This window comes from Mesocricetus auratus, unplaced genomic scaffold, assembly GCF_017639785.1.
Source record: "Mesocricetus auratus isolate SY011 unplaced genomic scaffold, BCM_Maur_2.0 Super-Scaffold_100023, whole genome shotgun sequence".
Classification (NCBI taxonomy): Eukaryota; Metazoa; Chordata; class Mammalia; order Rodentia; family Cricetidae; genus Mesocricetus; species Mesocricetus auratus.
In genome coordinates this window covers 20,256,795-20,283,125 of record NW_024429204.1, presented here as the reverse complement: position 1 = coordinate 20,283,125, position 26,331 = coordinate 20,256,795, and the positions used below count along the sequence as shown (strand labels likewise).

General features: G+C 50.8%; 1 protein-coding gene across 2 annotated transcripts; it reads right to left on the bottom strand.

Annotated features, from left to right (window-relative positions):
• Positions 1 to 254: 254 nt before the first annotated feature.
• Fam83a (family with sequence similarity 83 member A) lies at positions 255 to 26,331 on the bottom strand. Of its 2 annotated transcripts, XM_040730641.1 has the most exons (4): positions 25,799 to 26,331; positions 17,066 to 17,233; positions 14,782 to 14,906; positions 255 to 1,909 (listed from the first exon to the last, which is right to left on the bottom strand). In XM_040730641.1, the coding sequence occupies exons 1-4, from the start codon at positions 26,276 to 26,278 to the stop codon at positions 1,366 to 1,368; spliced, it is 1,317 nt and encodes a 438-aa protein (XP_040586575.1). In that variant the 5' UTR covers positions 26,279 to 26,331; the 3' UTR covers positions 255 to 1,365. The 2 variants fall into 2 exon arrangements, with proteins under 2 accessions (XP_040586575.1, XP_005082815.1); XM_005082758.2 differs by lacking the exon at positions 17,066 to 17,233.

Sequence of the window (26,331 nt, the reverse complement as noted above, 5' to 3'; positions counted from 1 at the left end):
AGCAGCCTCAGGGCTGCCTGGTAAGATGGTTCAGAGAGTAAGGGAGCATGCCACCAACCCTCAAGGCCTGTCTTTGTTTCCTGGGCCCCATACGGAGGAAGAAGAGACCCGAACGCCATACACATGTTGTCCTCTGATCTCCACACATGCACTGCAACACACACACACATGCACACACACATACACGCACACACATACACACTTACATAATGTTAAAAACTCAGAAGCTAACTACGAGGTTTTTTGGGGGGATTTTTTGCTTTTTGTTTTTTTTTTTAATTGTTGGAACTTAGAGAGAGCACAGTCAAGGGAGGATGGAAACAATTTTAAACAAACAGAAACCAGGGTGGCCCTGCCTTTGCCAAGAGTGTTGGATAGAGCTGAGGGATGGATGGGTTGGAAACGGAGTGTGTCACAGCTGTTGGAAACGGGACAGGAGAAAGGAATGGCTCTACTCCTCAGGGCTGCTAAGCCCTCCTCAGCAAAGCCCAAGGTTTTGTTGTGATGCGTTATGGAGGTGTGTGTGTGTTTGTGTGTGTGTGTGTGTGTGTTCCAGGCACCTGCCTTCTTTTGGCGGGAGCTTATCTCCCCCTTCCCCAGCTATCCCAGTCACATTCTGTAGGAGTGAACTAACGATGGCCTTGTCAGGCTCCCACATTTACCTCTCAGGACATCAACAGGACAAGCAGAGATCCAGAGCTAGAGGCAGGTGGCTGTCCTGGGGCAGCTGAACCTTAGGAACGGTGCCCAAGGCTGCCCTGGGCCTTGCTGAAGGCCGTTCCCAGCCGGGGCAGCCCAGACCACAGTCTGTTAAAATGTCCTATGGCATCACGTGCCGCAGGCTGCAACTTCAGGTGGCCCCCGCATAATCACAGTTTCTGGGGGAACTCCGGTTTTAAGACACTTAACGGGCGGGGTCATTTCCTACCAGAAATATCCGGAATGTTCGCACACTTGTTACCTTTCTGAGTCTTTGGAGGGTTGGAACCCGTTTATAAAAACATCTGCCCATTTGTATATTTTGTCGACATCAATATCGAAAGCCAGGATGGCCTCGGAAGACGGGTCCTCTGTCACATTTTGTCATCGAGGGCTCTCTACCGCCTCCCTGGAATCTTCTAGAATGGGCTACTTAGGCCTACCGAGGAGAACCCAGGAACTGATACAGTTTGTCAAGTGGATGGTGTCAGGCCTGGGAACCTTCAGAAGTGGTAGTAATTCCCCCTCCCCACCTCCAGCCCCCGTGCTTTAAGCTCCCAGGGGATCAGGTTTGGTCCTGCGGGTCATTGGGCGTGGCCTTTGGGTCAGAAAATTCAGCAGTGCCTAGTCCTCACCCTGCGAGGGGCAGTGAGGGTAAAGGGCCGCTCAAAAATGAGGCAAGGCCTGCAGAAAAGGCCTCCAGGGGTGAATGACCCTGGGCACCAGGCTGAGCTGCTGCAGCTGCAGCTGCAGCCGGGTGGGCCTGTAGGCCACGAAGCTGCTGTACAGAGCCGGGGCTCCCTCGTAGGGCCTCATGGGGACCCAGAGCGCCTGTGGGGCCAGGGCTCTGCGCGGGCCGTGATAGGGCTGGGGCCTCGGAAGCACGGGAGGGACGGGGGCCGGGGGACTGCAGGGCCCCGGGGACGTGGGCCGGCTCTGGTTGAAGGGATGGCTGTCGTCAGACAGGCTGCTGAAGGGGTTGGAGGAGGTGCGGGCACTGGTCGAGCCGCTGCTGCCGCTGAGGCGGCCGTTGGGGGCTCCCGGACCCTTGCAGGGCTGGAGGGGAGCCACCAGCCTCGGGGACTTGAGGCCCATCACAGGCTTGGAGGAGGCGTAGAGGCGGCGGAACTCCTCGTCAAACAGCTCGACAGCCTGGCCGGTGAACTTGGAGAGGATGTTCCTGTGCACGTGGCCGCACAGCCAAGACAAGCTGGAGGGGAGAGGAGACGGGGCTGTCAGTCTTGGGTTCGTGCGAGCCGCTCACCCGGGGCCGCAGCCCCTCGGCACAAGCAGGCACCGGTCACCTCAGCAGGAGCCCGGGTAACTGGCTATGTAAAGCCTGCATAGCTTTGCCTCCCCTTTGCAAATGGCTGCACTGAGGCCCGGAGACCCTGACCTGCCTGAAGATGAGTCATTGAGGGGTCAGAAGAAGCCTTTGGTTTCAAGGTTCCTAACACCCCACCCCCAGTGCATACACACATGCGCGCGCGCACACACACACACACACACACGCACACACCCCGAGGGTCGGAAAGTGCCTGAGCGTGAGCCAAGTCTGCTCTACCTCCATTCTCCTCTGAGGAGTCACCTGAAGGAGCTAGCATTGGGGGCCTTCGGTTCCCCCCTGTAAGATGGGCCGCTGCCTCCTGCCAACATCAGCTAGGAAAGTAGCTTCCCAAACAGGCAACAGGGACTGGTGTTGGAAGGCTCTGCTGTGTTTCCAGGAGAATCTAGACTGCCCTTCAGGCCCAGAGAGGCTGCGCTGGCCTTTTATCTCAGAGCTAAGGAAATAGAGGAAGGAGAATGACCATGAGCCCCGGGCTAGCTGAGCTATAGCAAGACCCCACCAAATGAATGAGTGAATGAATGAATGAATGAGTGCTCTTGAATGAGGTTAGCGCATTTTGCTCCTTGAGCAATGCAAAATGGAATGCAGGGCGAGCCCACAGGACCCTGGGTAACTACAACTGCAATTTGTGAAAGAAAATCTCCCAGACATTCAGGGACGGACACCTTTGAGGACAGGTCACGGCTCCCCGTTTAGAGGTTTGAAGTGAAATCAAAATACCCAAGGCATTTATGTCTCGTTTTTATGAGTTCCTTATTCCAGCAAATGCTTCTCCATTTTGGATGGAAAAGCTCCTGAAAAGCGGAGGGCAGTGGAGATGCCCCTCCAAGAGAAGGCTGGGGATCCCAGGCGACTTACCCAAATGGGCCACCGCTAGGCTGGGGAACAGTGCAGGGGACACCCAGAAAAAAAACGGAGTCCCCAAGGTGCTGGCAGTGCCAGAGCTGATGAGAGACAGGCCTCCGAGGAAGGGCCTCTGCTCCCAGCCCCCTGCCTGCCTGCCTGGCTGGCTGTGCAGCCCTGGCCCCAGACCCCAGGTGGGGTTCCCCGGACTGTGAACAGGCCCACACAGGCCAGGTAATCCTTGCAACAATTGGGATGCTTTGTTTAAAGCTCTCCTCCCCGCCCTCCCCCTCCAGAGGGAGACGTCAGCCTCTGAGCGCAGGCCAGCCAGGAGGCAGGAGAGGAGGCTTGCCTTCGGCTGGGAAATCAATCTTGCAGTGTTGTTTGGAGTCAGACAAGATCAAGACACATAGGTGTGTTCCTTGTTCTGCAAAAACAAGCCCAGTGACGCCCGAGGAGCTTCTTAGGCCAGAGGTTCTCAACCTTCCTAATTCAGCCACCCTTTAATACAGCGCCTCATGCTGTGTGACCCCCAGCCATAAAATGATTTCCATTGCTGCTTCGTAACTGTCATTTTGCTCCCCTCATGAATCATAATGTGAATATCTGATTACAGGATAGCTGACCTCTGGGAAAGGGTCGTTCAGTTCCCAAAGGGGTCACCACCACACCGGTCGAAAACCACTGTCTTAGGCCCGTCATGGCCCGGCCCACTCTGCACGTAAGTATTTCTGGGCTCATTCACTTCCTCCAAACCCAGGGGAAGGAAGGAATGGCTTTTACTGTTTGCTGAGTTTGGTGACTCACTCCCCTTCCTGGCCTATTGATGACCTATTTGGTTAATGTCTATTTCTTTTCCCGTTTTACATCATGTTATTAGCACTGCCGGAAATGAAAGCTAGCTGCCTTTAAAGTCTTGTTTATTGTTGTTGTGCATGTGTGTATGATACATGTATGATTGCAGGCAGCGTATGTGACGTGGAGTCAGTCTCTCTTTCCACTGGTTGGTTTTGGGGCTAGAGCTCGGGTCGTTAGGCTGGCGTGAAAAGTGCGTTGACCACTGAGCCATGTCACCAGCCTAGCCTCTGGGTCCTAGCCCACACGTAGTCCTCCCAACGTGCTCCCCCCAGCAAGCACCCTTGTCCTAGGGTCCTGAGCTAGAAAAGCCATCGTAAGGTGTCCCGTGACTACAGCACCTGTGTTAGTTACTCTTTCATTGCGGTGACCAAGACTGCCAGGAACAACTCTGGGGACAACAGCTTGGGCTCTGTGCACGGTGTCAAGGATTTTAGTGTGTCACCGGGCAGGCATGGTAGCGTCTATGGAGGCTGGAACGTGTGGCTGAGACCTTCACATGGTGGTGGATTAGGAAGCAGAGAGAACAAGCCAGAGGCAGGCCCAGGCCATAACCTTCAAAGACAAACCCCATTTAGCCTTGTTCTACCATCGAGGCCTCACCCCTGCAGATTCCAAGCCCTCCGAAAACAGCACCACTACCATAGAGAATCAACTTCGGAACCACAAGTCGGAGACATTTTAGACTCAACCCATGCCACCAATCCCTGCTTCCCCAGTCCGTAGTTAGACACAATGTCTTATACTTCTATTTATTCTCAAAAGCAAATGTCTTATTTTAGTTGTTCTTCAAGCATATATGCAATCTCTTAGGATTTTTTTTTGAACACTACATTGCTAAGATGTGTCCACATGGTTGCTCCTTGCTGTACCGTTCTGACCGTTACATGCTATTCTGTTGCTAATTCACTGATTAGGCAGGCGCTGGGTTGCTCCTGTCAGCAACTGTACTGTTTTAACATCCTCATACGTGTCTCACACACACACGTGAACAAGTTTCTCTTGGTATGTACCTAGGAGTATACAACTGTCAGGCTGCAAGCGGTGAGTGTTCACCTCGAGGGGAAAATCCCAAACACCTTCCAAAGCCACCCTCTAGAGCAAAAGCATTTCACATATTCGGTGTCTAAAACCTTCCCTGGTGTCGCAGGCCCATAATCCCAGCTCCTTGGGAGGCCAAGGAAGGAAGGTAGTGTTCAAGGTCGGACTGGGCAGTTAGTTTTTGATCTCGTATCAAAATTCAAAGTAGGCCGGGTGGTGGTGGTGCACGCCTTTAATCCCAGCACTCGGGAGGCAGAGGCTGGCGGATCTCTGTGAGTTCGAGGCCGGGCTGGACCGATAAGCCTCCAAAACAATACAGAGAAACCCTGTCTCGTAAAAACCAAAAAAAAAAAAAAAAAAAAAAAATTCAAAGTAAAAAGAGTTCGGGGGGCGGGGGGGGGGATAGCTCAGTGGTAGTACATTTGCCTAGCTTGCATGACAACCTGGGTTTACTTCCCAGGGTGGAAAACCAAAATAACATTTCTCGGGTTCTCGTCTGACCCTGTACACCCCATCATGTTTGCAGCCCCAACCAATGCAGGGTGACAAGCCTGGTTTCCGTGGAACGCCACGTCCGTCCCCCACCCTCTCCTCTCCAGCCCAGACGGGTTCAGGGTAAACAGCCTGGCTCTTCCCTTCCCCAGACTGCCATGAAGAAAGCTGCTAGACTTAGTAGACTTCCTAGGGGAGGCCTTACCTTCTCTGAGGAGCAGATGGGAGGTGTAGGGGGAGTGGGGGGAGGGGGAGGAGGGGAGGGAGGGGAACTGGGATTGGACTGTAAAAATAAATTAATAAAATAAACAAATAAAAGAAAGAAGAGAGAAACCTGCTAACATCAGGTCCAGTGACACATGCCCAGTGCTGCCTGGCCCTGCTAATTTGTTGGGTTCACACTGTCTTGGGAAACCTGGCCACATTCTCTGGCATGTTCCTCCAATAAGCCCCACGAAAGGGATGAGGCACGGGAAGAGGCTATATCCCCTGGAATAATGCTCCACACGTCATTAAATCGATGTGCCTATAATAATAGCAGTTTTTCTTATTGCCAGAACCCACTGGAGAAGTCAGATCACTCTGTATAGGAGAGTTGGGTGTGTTGGGCTGATGAAACAAATTCACTGTTCAACAAACACTGTCTGGAGTTATAGCTGGCACAACACACGAGAATGTACCTGCCAGTCGGTTATTGTTTTGAGACAGGGTCTCACTCTGTAGCCTAGACTGTCCAGAACTCACAGCGGTTCTCCTGCCTCATCACTCTGGGTGCTGGGATTACAGCATGCGTGAGCCACTATATCTAATATCAATTTTTAAATAAAAAAATGAGTGTGTGTATAGATGTGTGTGTAGATATGTGTGAGTGTGTGTAGATGTGTGTGAGTGTGTGTAGATGTGTGAGTGTGTAGATGTGTGTGAGTATGTAGATGTGAGAGTGTGTGTAAATGTGTGAGTGTGTGTAGATGTGTGTGAGTGTGTAGATGTGTGTGTAAATGTGTGAGTGTGTAGATGTGTGTGAGTGTGTAGATGTGTGAGTGTGTAGATGTGTGCGAGTGTGTAGATGTGTGTGAGTGTGTGAGGATGTGTGTGAGTGTGTAGATGTGTGTGAGTGTGTGTAAATGTGTGTGAGTGTGTAGGTGTGTGAGAGTGTGTAGATGTGTGAGTGTGTAGATGTGTGTGAGTGTGTGTAAATGTGTGTGAGTGTGTAGGTGTGTGAGTGTGTGTAGGTGTGTGAGTGTGTGTAGGTGTGTAGATGTGTGTGAGAGTGAGTAGATGTGTAGATGTGTGTGAGAGTGAGTAGATGTGTGTGAGTGTGTGTAGATATGTGAGTGTGTAGATGTGTGTGAGTGTGTGTAAATGTGTGTGAGTGTGTAGGTGTGTGAGTGTGTGTAGGCGTGTGAGTGTGTAGGTGTGTGAGTGTGTGTAGGTGTGTAGATGTGTGTGAGAGTGAGTAGATGTGTGTGAGTGTGTGTAGATATGTGAGTGTGTAGATGTGTATACATGTGTGTAGATGTGTGTGAGAGTGTGTAGATGTGTGTGAGTGTGTGTAGATGTGTGTAGATGTGTGTGAGTGTGTAGATGTGCATGAGTGTGTGTAGATGAGTGTGAGGGTGTGTGAGTGTGTGTAGATGTGTGTGAGTGTGTGTAGATGTGTGTGAGTGTGTGTAGATGTGTAGATGTGTGTGTATGTGGATGTGCGTGAGTGTGTAGATGTGTGCGATGTGTGTGTAGATGTGTGTGAGTGTGTGTAGATGTGTGTGAGTGTGTGTAGTTGTGTGTGAGTGTGTAGATGTGTGTGAGTGTGTGTAGATGTGTGTGAGTGTGTGTAGATGTGTGTATGTGGATGTGTGTGAGTGTGTAGATGTGTGTGAGTGTGTGTAGATGTGTGTGAGTCTGTGTATGTGGATCTGCGTGAGTGTGTAGATGTGTGTGAGTGTGTGTGGATGTGTGAGTGTGTAGATGTGTGTGAGTGTGTGTGGATGTGTGTGAGTGTGTAGATGTGTGTGTGGATGTGCATGAGTGTGTAGATGTGTGTGAGTGTGTGTGGATGTGTGTATGTGGATGTGCGTGAGTGTGTAGATGTGTGTGAGTGTGTGTGGATGTGTGTGAGTGTGTGGATGTGTGTGAGTGTATGTAGATGTGTGTGAGTGTGTGTAGATGTGTGTGAGTGTGTGTAGATGTGTGTGAGTGTGGGTAGATGAGTGTGAGTGTATGTAGATGTGTGTGAGTGTGTGTAGATGAGTGTGAGTGTGTGTGTATGTGTGTATGTAGATGTGTGTGAGTGTGTGTAGATGTGTGTGAGTGTGTGTAGTTGTGTGTGAGTGTGTAGATGTGTGTGAGTGTGTGTAGATGTGTGTGAGTGTGTGTAGATGTGTGTATGTGGATGTGTGTGAGTGTGTAGATGTGTGTGAGTGTGTGTAGATGTGTGTGAGTCTGTGTATGTGGATCTGCGTGAGTGTGTAGATGTGTGTGAGTGTGTGTGGATGTGTGAGTGTGTAGATGTGTGTGAGTGTGTGTGGATGTGTGTGAGTGTGTAGATGTGTGTGTGGATGTGCATGAGTGTGTAGATGTGTGTGAGTGTGTGTGGATGTGTGTATGTGGATGTGCGTGAGTGTGTAGATGTGTGTGAGTGTGTGTGGATGTGTGTGAGTGTGTGGATGTGTGTGAGTGTATGTAGATGTGTGTGAGTGTGTGTAGATGTGTGTGAGTGTGTGTAGATGTGTGTGAGTGTGGGTAGATGAGTGTGAGTGTATGTAGATGTGTGTGAGTGTGTGTAGATGAGTGTGAGTGTGTGTGTATGTGTGTATGTAGATGTGTGTGAGTGTGTGTAGATGAGTGTGAGTGTGGGTAGATGAGTGTGAGTGTGTGTGGACGTGTCATCAGGCTTGGAGAGATGCACCTTTACCTGCTGAGCCATCACAGCGGCCCCGATACCTACGTCTTAAACAAGCCTTTTCTGTGCAGCTTACGTCAGGCAGTTAGGTGTCTGCCCTTGTCATTTACTTCATCTCCCAGCAGCCTAATGGAGAATCACTCTACTCTGTGTGAACGAGGAAGCAGCTTGCGCTCTTATTCTTTGCAGGGAAGACGTGACACATAAGATTACATTGACTTAGTTCAGAAGCGAACACAGTGCCAATTTGGGGATTAGATGCTGAAATGGCCCACACTTTGAGAAGTTAAAAGTCATTGGAGATTGCGTAGCCCAGTTCTGATCTCCCTGCAACAGTTAAGACTCTCTCAGCCCCTTCAGCAACAGCACCCATTACGCTTTTTTGTTTTGTTTTTAATCTCTCCATCCACCAGCTCGGCACTTTTCCTGAGGACGACGCTCCTAGACCCTCTCTCGTCCTGGTGGTAGCTCTAACAGACCCCGGATAACTGGTGTTTAGAAGAGATGGCAAAAGAAACAGAAACAGGGAGACACATTCCGAGGGAAAAACTTACACAAAAATGCCTACACACAGATGCAAAAACATTTTAAATAGGATAAACCAAGGATAGCAACTTTAGTAAGATAGAGACTCAAGAATCGCAAGCAGCACCTGGAGAGGGCTGTTGAGTATTTTCAGTCCTTATGGCATTAGACTCCGTTTCTCTGTCTTGAGACTCCTTTGGTTAGGGTCTCAGGATGGCTGAAGCGGTTGGTGGTAAAGAAATGTTTGGTGTCACTAAGTTATGCTGCTTGATGGAGACTTCTTTTCAGAGTGTCAACATTATGCTGGATACCCCCCTTTAGGCGTCTCCCCAAATCCTTACACCCAAGGGTGTAGAGTAGCTGAAAGCACAGGGTGACCAGGCCCTTGTGTACAACAAGCTATCAGAGTCCCTTCCATCCAGGACCAGGACACGCTCGCCTGACGCAGTTTCTTATAAGGCCACTGCAAGTGTGTCTGGGGTCAGACATCCTGACAGCTGTGTTGCAGCACTGATCATCTAGAGTCGCCCAGAGCAGGCAGAGAGCCTTGACCAGTTCTGACAGGACTGCTTCGAAGGCACCAGAACTTCGCCTTTCTCAAGCCAATCATCATAGAGAAAAGAGTATCAGACCAACACACGTAACATGTAAAATTACATAAAATCAGCAGGCCAAGAATGAGCTTAAAAAGGAAATGTAAAAAGAAAGTGTCCTCTGAGGGAAACCACAGAAACAACTAATTCAGGCTCATAGGAGCTCACAGCGTCTGGACTGACAGCTAGGGAGCCTGCATGGGACAGACCGAGGCCCTCTTCATATGTGTGATGGCTGTGTAGCTGGGTCTACTTGTAGAACCCCTAACGGTGGGATCAGGGCCTCTCCCTAACACTTGAGCTGGCTTTGGGGAATCTATTCCGCACACTAGGTTACCTTGCCCAGACTTAACAAAGGAAGGAGCTTAGTCCTACTTCTGCTTGATATGCCATGCTTCGTTGACACCCATGGGAGACCTGCCTCCTTTGTTGTTGGTTTTCCGAGACAGGGTTTCTCTGTGGCTTTGGAGCCTTTCCTGGAACTCACTCTGTAGACCAGGCTGGTCTCGAACTCACAGAGATCCGCCTGTCTCTGTCTCCCGAGTACTGGGATTAAAGGTGTGTGCCACCACTGCCCAGCCACAGATGTGGAATCTTTATTCCAATACTACAGATAAAACATCTGTAGAAGCAAATGACTGCAAAGGCCCAGGCGCACACTCTTTTCCTCCACAGTTTTCAAATGAAACCAAAGAGGCCCCTACACGGTAAGAACTCCAAATGTAACTTGGTTCTTCCAAACCTCTTTACAGACGAGTGCCGACTGCCCGGAGAAAGTGTGAGAGCTTGCAAACCAGAGAAGTTTTTCAAATGAAAAGTCAAAAAAGAAAGAAAAGAAAAAGAAAAAAGAAAAAGGAAAAAAGAAAAAGAAAAAGTAAAGCCTTTCCCTCAACCAGTTCATCAATGAGATGCGTATGTACGCAGTCAACACCGCACTAAGAGGGGGAAATTTCCAGGATCCCAGCAGTAGCTGGAATTCTCAGTACTCCAGCTGCAGGGTTGGCTGGGCAGCCTGGGATTCCCACTCCTGACTGGCTCCCCCAAAGCTGCTAGCAGATTCTGGAATCCGTGCCTTGTGCTCACAGCAAAAGAAAAGCAGGAGTCAGGAATGAGCGAAGGGAGGTGAATTCACTTCCTGTTCAGGCTAGAACTGGGGCGAGAAAAGTCCTTCGTTTCTCTTCACCTCTTTTGTTAGCAGTGCTGACTGACACTTTACAGAAAAGATGAACAAAAGTCAGGAGGCGGCCACACAGACGGGTGGGGTCCAAAGAGCATCCCGAGCAGTGCTGCTGACAACGACTGAAGTCTGGGCTCAGCTCAGGCTAACAGGACTGCTAGCATTCCCCAGAAACCTGTGAGGCTGGTGTCTGTCAGGAAAGCCATGGTTCCCTTGTCTGTGCCCTGCAGCCAATGGCCTCCAGCGACGAGCGTCTAGCTCCAGATGGACTCAAACAAGCCTGTAACAGATCCAAGTCCTCATCCACTTCCCAGGTTGTTAACACACACACACACACACACACACACACACACACACACACACACACACACACACACACACGGAGGGCCAGCCTTGGCAGTTGCATCCCTAATAAACCTTTCTACCCGCAGCGTGGTCTTGTAGAGTGGTTTCACTGTACGCTCGCTTACACAGGTGATTCCATAGATAAGTAATCAGACCTTCCTGGGTGGCGAGCCCCCTCTCTGGGGCCACAGCTTCAGCCAGTCTCTCCAGCAGCGAGGGGACTGTGGAGGGATACAATGCCTTAGAGGCCATCTTCCTCATCATCCTTGCAATAATTCTCCTGAGCTGCTCCGTGGTCATGTGGACAGAAAGCAGCTTATGGCTTCTAACGAGGCACATTTTATTGGCCTGCTCTGTTTCTCAGGACGGTCATCAGCCATTGGCTAAATCACCTCTCCTCTCCCCACAGAGGCAAAGCCCCACTTCTAAAAGGAAAGTGCCTGAGTGAGACTTCCAGACCCTGGGTTGTTAGATGCTGGGGATGGAACGTCCCAGTGAATGGGTGAATGGGTGAGCGAGCTGTGGTACATCACAGAGTGGGATATCCATCTCTCAAAGGGATAAAATACTGATGCCTGTCACAGCTGGTACAAATCCCCCAAAGTCACAAAATACCGCATAGAGCCTGGTGGTCACTAGGGGAAATGAAAGTGAATTCTCAATGAGTATGGAGTTTCTTTTGGGGGTGATGAAAATATTTCATAACTAAATGGTGATGATTGCCACTGAATCAAGCATTGAAATAATTAATTTCATGTCACATGGTGAGTTTTAGCGTACTAATAAGAGGAATAGGAAAAGGTCTGGCTGGAACTTCCAGCTTGGGCCCGAGGAAGCCCCATTCCAGCCTCTCCAAACCACCCCCTCTCAGAGAATCTCCAATAAAGGGAAGGCTCCAAAAAGCCCAGTCCCATATTCTTGGTGACTATGGTAGCTCCACCCCTAAAGTCCCCGCCTAAATGGTACCATACTTGGGCACAAACCCAGCTTGTGGCACACACATCATCACCCCTAGACTACAGGGTATGTAAGTGGCCTGCTTTAGTTCAGCCAGCTGATTTTCTCCTGCCCCTCCTCCTGCCTCCATCGCTGGGGGCTGGAGGACTCACCTGGGAGTTGCTTTGCCCAAAATAAACCCTCTCTTTTACTTTTTCAGTTCAGCTTGATCTGGCTTCCTGTCTGGGCAGAGAAACCTATCCCAGGGTACAGAAGACCTATTAGAAAAAAGAGCCCAATAACATACTTCAGGCATATTTTTGTATCAAGGACAACTGTCAAAGTATAAGAGAAAGTTTGAAGATATCGGTGCTATAGTTTGGGTATGGTGAGGGCCTGCCAAAGACCCATGCATTAAGGCCTTGCTCCCTGGGTTGATAGGGTAGGGGGCGGGGCTTGAGGAGAGGACCTTAGGTAATTGGGAGGCAGGTCCTTGAAGGCACTGTGGGCAGGCTGGGGAAATGGCACTGGATGCTCTTCCAGAGGACCACATGGTGGCTCCCAACCATCTCTAACCCGCCCCCCTCTCCAGTTCAGGAGATCTGATGCCCTCTCTGGCCTCTCCAGGCACCAGGCACCACATAGTACACAGACACACATACAAGAAAAATGCCCATACACACGAATACAATAATGATAAAAAAGCATTGTGGCCCTGCCTTTCCTGTTTCTCGCCCTGGTTTTTTGTTTTTTGTTTTTTGTTTTTTTTTATGTGCGCATTGGTTTCTACTCGCTCCTGTCATAATGGACCACCTTCAACCAGAGGCCAGGCTAATCTTCCCAAACTAAACCAAACAAAACCTTTCTCTGTGTAAAGTCACTTGTGTTAGACCTGGAAAAACCAACCAAACAAAAACCAATTCCATGACTGTCTGATTAAAGCAAGCTGTATTTAGATCTGCCAGCTGGCGGCTGCCTCTCCCAAAGCCGGGTTTTCAGAGAGCAGCCCCTCAGTGGTGTTTGAAGTTTCTTTTAGGGAAAGGGTTGGGGTTGATAGAAAGCAGCTGTCAGGATAATGGGCTGTTAGAAGCACCTGTGCAGAAGGCTGGGGGTTGAAGGGCTCCAGCCTGCAGATAAGAGCAAGAACTGGAGTCATCTCGGGATCTGGGAAGACACATTTCTTATCTGGGAAGACATTTCAGTAAAGCAAAAGGGCACTCACATACCACAGGTGCAGGAGCTTAGCAAGGCAAGTGGGTAGACCCATGTCATGGGGTCACAAGTTCAGCGTAGCCTGAAAACCATGGTTTGCAGGATACATTAGGCTTAGGAAACAGAAACTTACTCTTGTAGGGGATGAAGACTTAATAACAATGTATAACAATATGACTCCTTAACAACACTGTGGCTCCTGACTGGGTTTCACAGTAGCCTCTGGTAATACAAATCATCTGGGAAAAGGGATGCTTGTGTCAGAACGCAATGTTGATGTCCTGAGAATTCACAGGTTAAAATTTTAATATGGTGATATGGGCGAGGGAGGCTTCAGACAATGATTAGGTTTTGAGGGTGGAGCCCTCGTGACATTAAGTGCCAGTCATGGTTTGAAGCTGAAATGCCTTCCAGGGGCTCTGTCTGTTTGGATTCTGATCCTCAAGTGGTGGCATTGCTTTGCAGGGCTGTGGAACCTTTAGAAAGTGGGGCCAACACCTGTAATCTCAGCACTCGGGAGGCAGAAGCAGGTGGATTTCCGTGAGTTCGAGGCCAGTTTGGTCTACAAAGGGAATTCCAGGACAGCCAGGACCACCACACAGAGAAACCCCGTCCCCAAAAACAAAAACAAACAAACAAAAGACTACAGATACCTCCTTCATCCCTTTTGCTGTGTGTGTGTGTGGTGTGAACACGGCTTTTCTTAGTAAAAATGCTATGGGCATTTCATAGTATGTGTTATAAAGACACATCTGTACTTCACTCTGTAGGAAGCAATCTACTTGAAGCTTAGCACCTACACCCTGCTCAGATTTTGTTTCTGAGTTAACTTACTATCTGTGTATCAAACACCATTCCAAGCTGAATGCAAATCTCACTGGCCTTGATGGATGGGAGCCTTCCCTCTCACTGTACAGAGAGACCCTGACAAGAATAGGCAGAACCTCAGGGACAAAGTGGACGAGCTGACAGACAGCCTTTGTTCCTCCTTTCTCTGTAACCTGCTGGCTGAAGACGAGATGGAAGACAGATCTCTGAGGTGGTCATCCAAGGTCTTCTCAGTAGATTCAGTTTCTGATTTTTTTGGTTTTTGTATAGATGACAGGTATCAAGGGCTCCTTATAAGACAATAATGTCCGAGAGCCAGGAAATAGGTCTTGGTTAGCCTCTATGCTGGCTACCAGTTCTACCTTGGACTTTCTAGCCTTCAGGACTATGGGACATAAATTTATATTACTCATAAACTAGCCAACTTATGGTATTTTTGCTATAACTATACAAGCAGACTGAGATGCTATGCAAACATTAAGAGAGAGCTAGCCAATAAGAAGCCCGAGTCATCGGCCAACAGTTTAGTAATTAATACACGTCTCTGTGTGTTTATTTGGGGCTGAGAAGGGCGGCAGGACCTGGCGGGACAAGAATCTCTGCAACAAAACCCTGTCTCAAAGCATAAGGCGGAGTAGAAGACGACAGAACAACCTTTGGCTGCATGGATACTCCCTCACATTATACACACACGTGTGCACTCACACGCTCACAATAAAAAAATAAAACCAAAATGGATCGTGCCACACACAAGCAAACCCATTGCTTTATAACAATTCCTCAGAGGCCCGAGAGGGCGAAAAGAGAATTCTGTGTCTGATTTCAGTACCGGGAAGGGGCCACAGTTCTCACTGCTCACTCCACTTATTAGATGACCTCTGTGGACAGAGAGAACACGTGCATCCTGGGAGCTGCTGGGGTCCAGCTAGCGCCTCCCTTGGCCCTTCACTGCCAGGGAGCCTTGACAGCGCAGGAAACTAGTCCTCACCTGTATGATCCGGATAAGACAACTCTCCAGTCTGAGATGATGAACTTCTCTTGGATTTGGCCAGCGAATTTCCTGCCTGACTTGGCACAATACACTTCCCCTTCCACACTCCGGATGGAAATGTTCTGTTGGAAGCAAAGCAAGGGTGTCATTTACCCACTGTGTTTATCGATAAACATGAGTGCTATGACCGAACATGCTCCCCAATTCTATGTCGAAACCTAATCTCCAATGCGGTGGTTCCAGGGCCTTTGGGAAGTAATTGGCTCAGAAGGGTGGAGCCTCATAAAGGGGATTAGTATCCTATGCAATAGACCAGAGAGCTCCCCGTGCTACATGCCGTATGAAGAAGACACAGCCAGACAGGCATTTACACACAAGGCGGAGAGCCTCACCCAACGCTGAATTTGCAGACATCTTGATCTTAGATTTCTCTGCCTCCAGAACTGTGAGAAATAAATCTTGGTTGTTTATAAGCCACCCAGGCTACAACAGTCTGCTATAGCAGCCCAAACACACCAAGACAATTTGCATAGGGAATTGGAAGGATGCTCACAAAGATTTTATCTAAGCTTGGAGAGATTCTGCGTTATTTACATTCCTTGTTGGCCAAGTTTTCTAAGTTTTTTCCTCATTGCTCTGGCAATAGATGGTAATGGGGGGGGGGGGAAGAATGGATAAAATTCCAATAAAAATAAGACAGCAAATAAAAGAAAGACGAGGATTGATGACCAGGGAGCCCTGGTCTAGGCCTTTATAGACCACAAAATGTTTGCATTATCAAGGAGCGAGTCCATAGGTGACCTTAGTGGCTTGAGTTCCTTACTCTAAGCTAGTCAAAGAGCTGGTCCAGTATAACAAGAGGGGGCAGGTTGTGAAGGCCCCCATGAACTCTGGACCATTTGGAGAAAAGGTGTGTTCACCACCACAATCCTAACTCTGTATCTTGTCTCCCTGGCAACATCTGGTGTCCATGCCTCAGCTGAACTCCATGGAAGACTTTAGAAATGAGAAAGCAGGGGATGTGCGGGGATTTACTGCAGGCTTATGACCAAGGGTTGTGGAATACGGCCAGGACCCCACCAGCGCCTGTCCTTGGCCATCAGTCTCTGGGAAGGGCACTCCAGGGCCTCTAGAAGCGCCTCCCAGCATCTCAGTGGCAAGAGGACACACCCACTGCTCTGTAGATGTGGTCCATGAAGGCAAGGCCTGCATTGACTCAATCTATTATAATGACCTTTTGCCAAGGAGTAGAGATCCAGGGAATGCCAGCCTGGTTCTGAGTGACTAGTTGTAGTCAGGGGCATCGGGAGGGATCCCTGAACTCAGCTGCCTCCCAGTCCGTGGGTGGGGAGGTATTTTGGAGGCGGATGTGTCTGAGCTGGGAGCGGGGGGACATACAAGGAGCCCAGAGGGCCATCCATTAGCTGGACCTATTCATGAAAGTTATGACTACTTTTCCTTTTGACTTGGACTCAATGCTTTCCGTTAGTCAATGCATGACTAATTAAATCCTTATCTCTGTGTTTCTTTTCTTCTTGCCAAGAGAGGGAAGTGTGCATGTGTGTGTCTAGAGGAGGATCTTGTTAAACTAAGAACACCAACTTTCTGTTGGGTTCAGGGAGTTCAAGACACATCTGGCCCTGGGGCTTGCCCTGTGCTGTGAGGTGTATCAACCTTGTTTCCAACGCTGAGAGGAGAGAAAAATGTAGCCTGCTAACTGGGTATTTGTGGTGCTCTGAAACTTCTCACGCCCAATTCATCCACTCTTCTTTTTTTCTTTCTTTCTTTCTTTTTTTTTTTTTTTTTTTGGTTTTACGAGACAGGGTTTCTCTGTATTGTTTTGGAGGCTGTCAGTCCAGCCTGGCCTCGAACTCACAGAAATCTGCCTGCCTCTGCCTCCTGAGTGCTGGGATTAAAGGCATGTGCCACCAATGCCCGGCTCATCCACTCTTTCAAGGTTAAAGGATTATAGGTAGAAATGGACATCTCATCCAGCTCAGGGCCTAACAATGTCCTTTAGAATTTTCCAGTCCTCATTCTCAACCACAAGACCCTTAGGGTACCCCAGAAGTCGGAAGAGGGCTGGTTGACCTATATAGAAATTTGAGCAAGAAATAAGCCTCCCTGAGATACTGATTATGGGACATGAACAACCACTGTCCTATCTGATGGAGACCCTTAGACTGTCACCGCACCCCTTATCTGATGGATACGGGTACCCTTAGACTGCCACTACACCCCTTATCTGATGGATAGCCTTAGACTGTCACTGCACCCCTACCTTGAGATGAGTATCAGAGATCTGGACTTTATCGCACATCTCCTGGAAGAGTTCCACACCTCCCTGGTCCAGAAGCACACAGACGAATACTCCTCGCTTGTTGGCTGCCTCTAGAACGTCACAGAAGATCTCCACGTCTGTGAACATATCCGTCAGGATGATCAGGACCTGGACCAGGAGAGAGGGCTCTGTTACCAGAGAAGTCGGGGCACTGCTATCAGGGCTCGGCCAAACCTCCTAAATCCCAGGGGGTCTCAGAGAGCCAGAGGGGAAGGGTGGGGTAGGGGAGGGCCTGACCGGGAGGCATTAGAGGAAGGGAAAGGAAGAGCGAGGGGGGTTGGTGGTTCTGGCACCTGTCTTGGCCACATCAGGTCTAGGCACATGTCTTCGTGCTGAGAAGTTCTGAGGGAAAAGGTGGCAGGGGAGTAGGAAGCTGAAGGTAGGCAAACCGGCCCCTTAGCAGGCTCAGAGGGGAGAAAGGAAGCGACATTGGGTGGTCTCAGACACTTGGAGGTAGATGGTACATATGACCACTGCTCTTTTCCTTCCTTCCTTCCTTCCTTCCTTCCTTCCTTCCTTCCTTCCTTCTTTCCTTCCTTTCTTCCTTCCTTCTATTCCTTCCTTCCTTCCTTCCTTTTTGTTGTTGTTTTTAGAGACAGGGTTTCTCTGTGTAACTTTGTAGCCTGTCCTGGAACTCACTCTGTAGACCAGGCTGGCCTTGAACTTGTAGACCTCTGCCTGCCTCTGCCTCCCGAGTGCTGGGATTAAAGGCGTGCGCCACCATCAACCTGGCAGTCACTGCTTTTCAAATGTTCTTAATCTCTTTAGAATTTCATTTATTGATGTTTCTTCTTCCTTTTCTCTCTTCTCCATTCCTCCTGCTCTCTCTCTGTCTGTCGCTCTCTCTCTCTCTCTCTCTCTCTCTCTCTCTCTCTCTGTCTGTGTGTGTATGTATGTGTGTGTATACACACGTGCAAGCATGCCAGTGTGTGCATGTAGAAGTCAGAGGACCACTTGTGAAGTGGGTTTTCACCTTGTATTATGTGGTTCCCAAATTCTTGGCTTGGCAGCAACTCTCTTTAGTTGCTGAGTCATCTCACTGGCCCCTCAGTGGTCCCCCTCCCCCCCAGACTCCTCACTTCATATACTACAAAATCCTGTGTGGAAGAACCACATTTAAACTAGATCAGAGAGACCTACGCCAGTGGGATGGCGGAGTCTTGATCTCCTAGAAGCTTCTCCTTAGAACTTCACTGGGAAGTCCCCCAAAGGACATCAAATTCCTATTCCTCCTCCTCCCATCAACAGCACCCCAATTAGACTTGGAGGGTTCGTCTTTCCCCTCCCTCTGCTCTCTACCAATGCAATTCAGAAGGAGCTACTGGTCAACCACTGGTCACAGGCAGAACGTAAGACCAAGGCCAGGGCGGTGAGAACACCACATGCCTTCCTGACCACAGAGACCCGTCCAGATATGGTCACGCTGTCCAGGTTGTTCTAATGAACGCTGGTCTAGGGCGTGTTTGGAGCTCTTGGGAAAAGGAGGGGATTTGTTTGTTTGTCCCCCCACTTACTTGCTTTAGCTCGTAGCTGGCGCGCTAGAGACACTGGGACCCAGTACACTGCCCCTTGTGGAAACCACGCACACAAGTAAAAGCCAGCCTGGAGAAAGCTAGGCCAGGCAGTGGCCATGGGCCTTCCGCCGCACCTGAACGTCTGGTTCCAGCCATACCTGAAGCCAGATCCATCCTCCTGTCTCAGCTCCCTGAGTGTGCCAAGCTACTTCTGACCTTTCCACAGAGGATGTCAACAGATCTTCTTCTCTGCTTTGTTGGGTTCATTTATTCCCTTCCTCATGCTGAGCTGTGGTACAGTGACAGTTCCATCATTAGGGAGCCATTTAAAAAGATAACTCTGATGATGGGGTTAAAATGGCAAGGCACAGTGGTAGCTTTGTGGTCTGAGGTAAACCCTGCTGAATAATAAGTGCTCAATAATGAATAAAGTGGGGGGGAAAAAACCAAAATCACCCCAATCATCATCTTCCACGATGACCATCAGTAGGACATTACAGATTAAACTAATAGTCATGACATCAGGGCGTGGAGAGTTTCTTCTTCAACATTAGAAGTTGCTGTTTGCCAGTGAATTGTCCCCCACAAGCTCACATGCTTGAACACTTGGCCACCAGATTGGGGTGAGCTTGGGGAGGTTGCAGAACTTTGGGGATTTGGTTTCTCTCAGGTATTTCGTCATAACATTGGGACAAGTAACTAGCATAGCTATAACAATATTGTTTCATCGTGTTACCAACAATACGTACATAGGTGGTATGGATGTGTGTGTGTGTGTGTGTGTGTGCGTGCACACGCACACGCGTGGGCATGCGTGCACATGTTCTCCATTTCATTTTGCTTTGAGCCTCCCTGTGCAGCCAAGGCCAGCATTGACTTGCAATCTTTCTACTTCAGCCTCCAAGTGCTGGGATGACAATCCTGTGTCAACGTGCCCCGCCCCGTGACGATGCTTTTTGTTTTGTTTGTTTTTTAAGGCGTCAACAGGACAGAGAACACCGCATCTCATTGGTGGGCCAAGAGGTGCCTGGGACCTGTGTGGGGATGACGGCTTAGCCGATGTGGGTGTCTGCACAAGGGAGGGGACCCTGAGAACTTGCTCTTGAGGCCAGTAATCTGCCAGAACCCCGGCTGGTGTCACACGGCTGAATGTCTGTAAAGTAAATAAGAGCCCAGTGACCAGGGTCTTCTTTCTTTTTTTCTTTTTTCTTTTTTTGTTTGTTTTTATGAGACAGGGTTTCTCTGTATTGTTTTGGAGGCTGTCGGTCCAGCCCAGCCTCGAACTCACAGCGATCCGCCTGTCTCTGCCTCCCGAGTGCTGGGATTAAAGGCGTGCGCCACCAACGCCCGGCCAGGGTCTTCTTTCTACGAGCTGAGATAAACACTGCACTTCCCAGACACAGACAGAAGAGAGCACACCCTTCCCAGGGTAGCAGAGGTGTTCCTCTGAGACAGTGACAGAGGGGACAGGTTAAGGCATCTTGATTTAGGTTATAGACGCTTGCAAAGATGGAAGCCCAGCGTCAGGGTTTGTCTTACTTACTTCCCTTTGGGATGGGCTCCCAGCTAGGTCAATTTGAGGCCTGTAATTGGCTTGAGTTATTATTCGTAAATTCCCTACATGGTAGCTAAGATGGGGAGGTGTTTCCTTAAAAGGTGTCATGGATTGAACTGTGGTCCCTCCCCCACCCAAACACATAGTCGTAGCCCGATCACTGGAACCTGTGAGTGAGACCTCATTTGGGAAATGTCTTTGCAGGCGGACTTAAGTGAGGGGTCTCGATGCGAGTTCTTCCCAGATTACTCAGTGGGCCCTGCATCCAACGACACGAGGCAACAGAGGAAGTGGTCCTCCGAGGTGCAAGACTGTGATTCTAGCTGAGGCAGGAAGATCCCAGGGCCTGGGACAGCCTGGGTCACGCAGACTCTGTGCCAAGTAAAAGATAGCATCGGAGAGATGCAAGGAGAAGAGAGAGACCCAGAGTCGAGTTGGGGAGCAAGTGACCTGGAGCCTCTGGAGGCTGGGTGAGGTGAACAAGGATTCTTCCTGGAGTTTGGAGAGAGCTCAGCCCAGCAGGTGCCCCCGTTGCATCTTTTTGGCTTCCAGAATTGTGCGAGAATAACTTCCTGTGGTTCTAAGCCACCACGCCCGTGGTGAGATGTTTTGGTGGCTTCACAAAGTCCTGGAAACTAACAGAGGGTCCCCACACGATTGAGAGGACCTGCTGGCAACTAGTCCGTCAGGTCCAAAGGAAATACCAATTCCCCAAACTCTACAAGGCAGTCCAAATATCCAGAAATGAGCTCCAACTGGACCATAGGAGGAGTTCTGACGGTCACTTAAAAGCCAGCATTCCTCGGGACCTTGTGAATCCAGTTCCTGTGTTCCTGTCTACCAAAAGGAGTCATTTCCTTTAGCTCCAGCAGAAGGGACGTATGACTGTCCAATTAACATAGACACATGGCACTCATGGGATATCAAGGTCCATGCTGGCCTCCAGGATCGCTCAGTCACCACTCATATGTATGTGTTACACATTTAAAAGGTCCCTCAGCCGTCTCCTGGCCCTTGCCTCCCCCAAGCTACTCCTCCGCGGCCAGCTACTCTCCCTGTGCACAGCTGCTGCTCTCGCTAACCTCACTGTGCTCGCTCCATGACCCGCTGCTCTCTCCTCACCCCATGCCCAGTCTGCTTCCTCCCTCTGCTCCGGGTTCTTCTGGCTGGACTCCTCACTTCTACGGTAAAACCTTCAAGTACCATGGAGGGGTCACGGGGTCAGTTTGCACCAGCCTCAACAAGCCACTCAACCTTTCTGGACCTCAGTTCCTTACCCACAAAACACAGCTAAATCGAGAAACGTAGTTACCACTGGGCGGTGGTGGCACACGTCTTTAATCCCAGCACTCAGGAGGCAGAGGCAGGCAGATCTCTGTGAGTTTGAGGCCAGCCTGGTCTACAGGGTGAGTTCCAGGGCAGCCAGGGCTACACAGAGAAACCCTGTCTCAAAAAACCAACCCCTGCCCCAAAAGAAAGAAAGAGAGAGAGGGAGAGAGAGAGGGAGAGAAAGAAAGAAAGGAAGAAGAGAAGAAAGAAAAGGGAAAAAGTAGTTATCATGCACGGTGCGTCTAAGAAGCCCAGCAACATCCAAGAAAAAGACGTCACCTTAACGTAAGGCTAAATAAAGCATCGCTCTTACTTTATACGTACAGCTGGCAGGCAATGCTAGAAAAACCTCATCCAAGAATGCCGTTTTAATCCCGGTTAGAGAAGAGGGTTAAAATTCATGCCTGCTCATCTATGGCATAAACCAAAGGAACAGGAGCTGGTGGGATGTGTTCCGGTTAGAGCCAGCCAGATGGATCAATATGGTTCATGAAAAGGGAAGGAAGCCTCCCTGTGCTGAAGAAGGAAGGTATTTTGCAAGCAAAACCTCACAGGCTGGCTCCAGAAACCTGCAGCTTTGAGGCATGGAAGGGACTCTGTCAGATGACGCAGTGTCTGCTCCTGCAGCATGCAGTGTGGACCCTAAATCCTGGTCCTTGGGAGGCCCCCAGGCTGGAAATTCTTCACCTGTGCAAGCGCAGGGGTGGGAGGGGACGGGGATAACGGTGGGGTCAGAGCTGGTGCTGCAGATAGGTCCTGGGGACCCTCAGCGCCCCTCTGTGCCCTGGCTTTCCTTTGCCTTCTGTGTCCTGGCTCATCTTGTGACCATTGGCAGAGCAGTAACAACAGCAAAGGGTGGCTGAGCATCTCCTGGTAGCCACAGGTTCCAGGGGTGAAGACAGCTTTCCACAACCACAGGGCTGGGATGTGGTCAGAGCTACCCACGCCCCATCCTGGAAACCCAAGTCCTCATCACTCTACCCCACACCCCCGAGGACCCTGACCATCCTTTTGTCCAGCTGTCTGTGTACATCAGTGACAACCTGAGGGATGGAGGGTAGGCAAGGAATATTCTAGAATTAAGAGGAGCATTCCGGTTCTGTTTTCCTGTCAGGAACGCAACCCTGCTTTACCTCTGCTCCAGGTAAAGTACACAGAGTATCTCTTAGCACTCCTAACAATTATCTTTTGTCTATGCGTCTCCCACCTACTGAGATGAGAAACTAAGCCTGAAAAAATGGTTTTCTGCTCTCTGAAACTACCAGCGGTCCAACCCACTATAAAATAAAGAACAGGTTTCAGGAAATACCTGTTTTCAAAAGTGGTGGCGGACAGCATGACCTCCTTGCCCCTCATACGTTGTATGTTTGTGTATTTTTGTGCATGTTTGTGTATGTTTGTGAGCAGTGCTGGGAACCAAACCCACGACCTCACATCACAAGTGCTTAGCAGCCCCTGGCCCTGAGACTTTACATTTTTACTCATCTATGATTGCCTCCACAGGACCCTGCGGCTTCTCCAACGCCCCGCCTCGGCCTGCTGCACAGCACGGAGAGCAGAAGCATTAGTGTGTGTGTGTGGGGGGATAAGGTGTGACTCCATTAACAGAGTGTTTGCCTAGCATGCACAAAGGCCCAGGTTCAACTCCTAGCGTCACATAAACTGGGTGTGGTGGCGTATGCCTGTCATGCCAGCGCTCGCTCGGGAGGGTAGAGACAGGACCGTCAGAACCCACGTGAGAGTCTACAGCAGGGGGGATAATTAAATCATCTTCCCCCACACAGATAAGTATTTGGAGTGTCACAGAAACACTGCAAAGCCCCCAGGGACCCCCCGGGGACTTGTGACCTAACTTGGGAAAGCTCTGTTTTTCTCATTCTCTTGCCCAAAGGCACAACACACTTGCTGCCCTCGCCGCCTCCATCCTGGCTTCCTCCTGACTCCTTGGGGTCCCACCGGGTAGATGGTGGTGTCACCCCCGCCCCGCCGACCCTCCTGACTTCTCTCTACCTGGAATTCTCCCCCCCCCCCTTCTCTCCTGGAAAACTCTTACTCAGCCCCTGTCTCTCAGAGGCCACCTCCTGTCAGCACCCTGACTCAGTCACTGTCTCCCGGGTGGGCGGGCGCTGAGATTTACCTCACCTGCAGCTTGACCCCTGGAAGACTCCAGTCCTCTCCCCCAGGGACAGGCAGCTGACAGGGGCCTCCCTCAGGCAGGGAGACCTGGGGCTTGCTTTGCTGCCCTGGGCTGGGTGGACTGAAGGAATTTGGCCTGAAGGGAGGAAGGAGGAGGGAGGATCCTGCTTCTTAGGGTGGGGAACATTCTAGAGTGGACTCCCCGTCCTCTCAGGGGATGGGGGAGCTCAAGCCCAGTATTCTTCCCTCCTCTTATCCCCTGCTTCTATGATAGCCTATCCATCATCTGTCCATGTCTGTCACGATCTCTGTGGGAACAGGCTGTCCTGAGCCTGCGTGCGTGCGTGCGTGCGTGCGTGCGTGTGTGAGTGTGTGTGTGTATGTTGAAATGGGTGCTTGTGTGCTCATATGGGCTTTGCATGTGTGAGGCATGTCACAAAGTCAGCCCACAGATGATGGGAAGGCATTAAATATGAGTGAAGCCTCAGGAGGCTCCGGCCGACAGGGACACTTTAGGGAATCCAGAGTCAGAGGTCACCATAACTCACTCCAGAGCATTCCCGTCTTCCTACCTGCTAAGAGGCCCTGGAGGTCCACACTTAGATGAAACCTGCAGATTTTCTAAGATCCATAACACGCTGGGTCATACAAAGAACATTAGTAAGGCTTGGGCTTGCCAGGTGTGCCCAAGGAAACCAGGCTACTCAAGCAGAGAGCTGGGTGTCACAGCTAGCCCTGGCGTCCTTGGAGCCCTGAAGCAGTGGGCAAGGGTTCCCCGCACACAAGTCCCACCCTTAGGAGAGCACCAGTCACCCGAGAGACCAGAGCCAGCACACTCAGACTCTGTGCAGCACAGCAGCTGCCTGAGGTGTCACAGGGCAGCTGCCTGAGGTGTCACAGCACTTGCCTGAGGTGTCACAGGGCAGCCCTGGGCTTCCCAGGCTCCTGAGAGCCTGCCTGGGTCATCTGTCAACTGCCGGTGTCAACCGTGTCAGGAAACACAGCTCCCAAGCAGCCCCCCCCCTCAGTGGCTCCACCCACTGACACCTTGTGTTTAGTTTTCCGGAACTCTGCTCCCTCATACCGCTCCGTGCCCCCAGCCTTGGTGGCTTTCCCCAGCTCTTTAAGATGTCACCCAATGTTGATCCTGGGAGGGGATCCTGGCATGAGCCCACAAGGGAGTATATAAATATCAGTGTGTGTTTTATGAGATGGAGACCAACACGGGGGGGGGTGTAGGACGGGAGGTAGGGGGACATGTCTTCATAGATCCCCCCCGCCCCCGCAGTGGTAATGGGACCAAGTGATCAGAGCCTCTCACACACTAAACAAACTCTCCACTATAGAGCCACGCCCCAACCCTAGACGACAGATTTTTCTGCCCTGCAGCTTCAGGAAGGAGGGGTGGGCACCCCGTGGGAAGGAAGAGCTATAGCGAGCCCCTCTACCCAGCCCCCAGCAGACAGGGCCAGCCACTGAAGGTGAGCACTGGGAATTCCTGCCCCGTCTGCCACGATGCCTGAGGTCCTACAGGCTGGGCCCTTGTTCTGAAGGAATTCTTGAGTCTCCTTCACTGTCTTACTAAGACAATAGCATGCTGGCAAGGGGGAAACTTTCTCCGGCCCCCTGTCCTCGTCGTTAAAAAATATGCTTAGCATAGAGTCCATGGGGACACTGAGAAACCCTGTCTCCAAAAAAACAAAGCAAAACCAAAACAAAGCATAGGGGCGACAGGGTCACCTGCGGGCAGTCAGGTCCAAACAGAGGCGGAGGGGAAAAAGGGACAAGGATGTAGCCCTGATAAAATGTCCCCACCCCTCCCTTGGACGCAGGAACCAAGTGAAAAACAGAGAAGGGCGATTGGCAAGCATAGTACAAAATCCTCAAGCCAAGGCCAGGGACGGCAGGGGACTCAGGGTCGAGTGACAGGCAGGGGGACGGGGAGAACATGCAGAGAAACCCATCCCGCAGAGGAGACTGTAGTGCCGGGGATGGGCCTCAGTGGCCTAGGATCCAGGGACCAGGGGTCTGCGTACCGGGCCAGACCGGCGAGAACAGGATGCGCCCCCTAGCCTGGCTCTGCCAGCCCTCTCCCCGCCCATGCCCCTGACCGAGAAGGCAGCAGCTCTGCGTGGGTACCTGGCTGGTCCTGGAGATGCAGCGGCGGACCAAATCTCTGATGTTGTTGCGTTTGTCGGTCTGGAAGTACACAGTGGCGCTGGACTTTTCCTTCAGGTAGGGCTTCTCAGCCAAGGTCCAGTTATGCAGCAGGGCTGTCTCGCGGCCTTCCGAAGCCATAGGGAAGTAGGTACCCGACTGTGTAGAGCAGGTGTCTAGGCCTCTGGAACCCGCCTCAGCCCCCCCTGCGGGATCTGGGGCGCTGGGGGGCTCCTTGGCCTGGGCCTGGATGTACTGGGCCTCCACCGAGGACAGGAAGTCTATCTCTCCTTCCTGGCTGAGAGTGTGCCAGTAAGCCTCGGGACCCCCATCCAAGAGGGCATCTGTGGCCAGCCGGGCGCTCTCATTGTCGCTAAAGTCAGTTCTGGCTGGCCGAGTCCACTGGTTCTTGACATCTTCCAGACGCTTCCGGATCTTGCCCACATGCCTTGACCGGCTCATGCTGCCGTGACCCTCAGCCCCGGAGCTCTTCCAGATGCGGGGAGAAGGCGGAC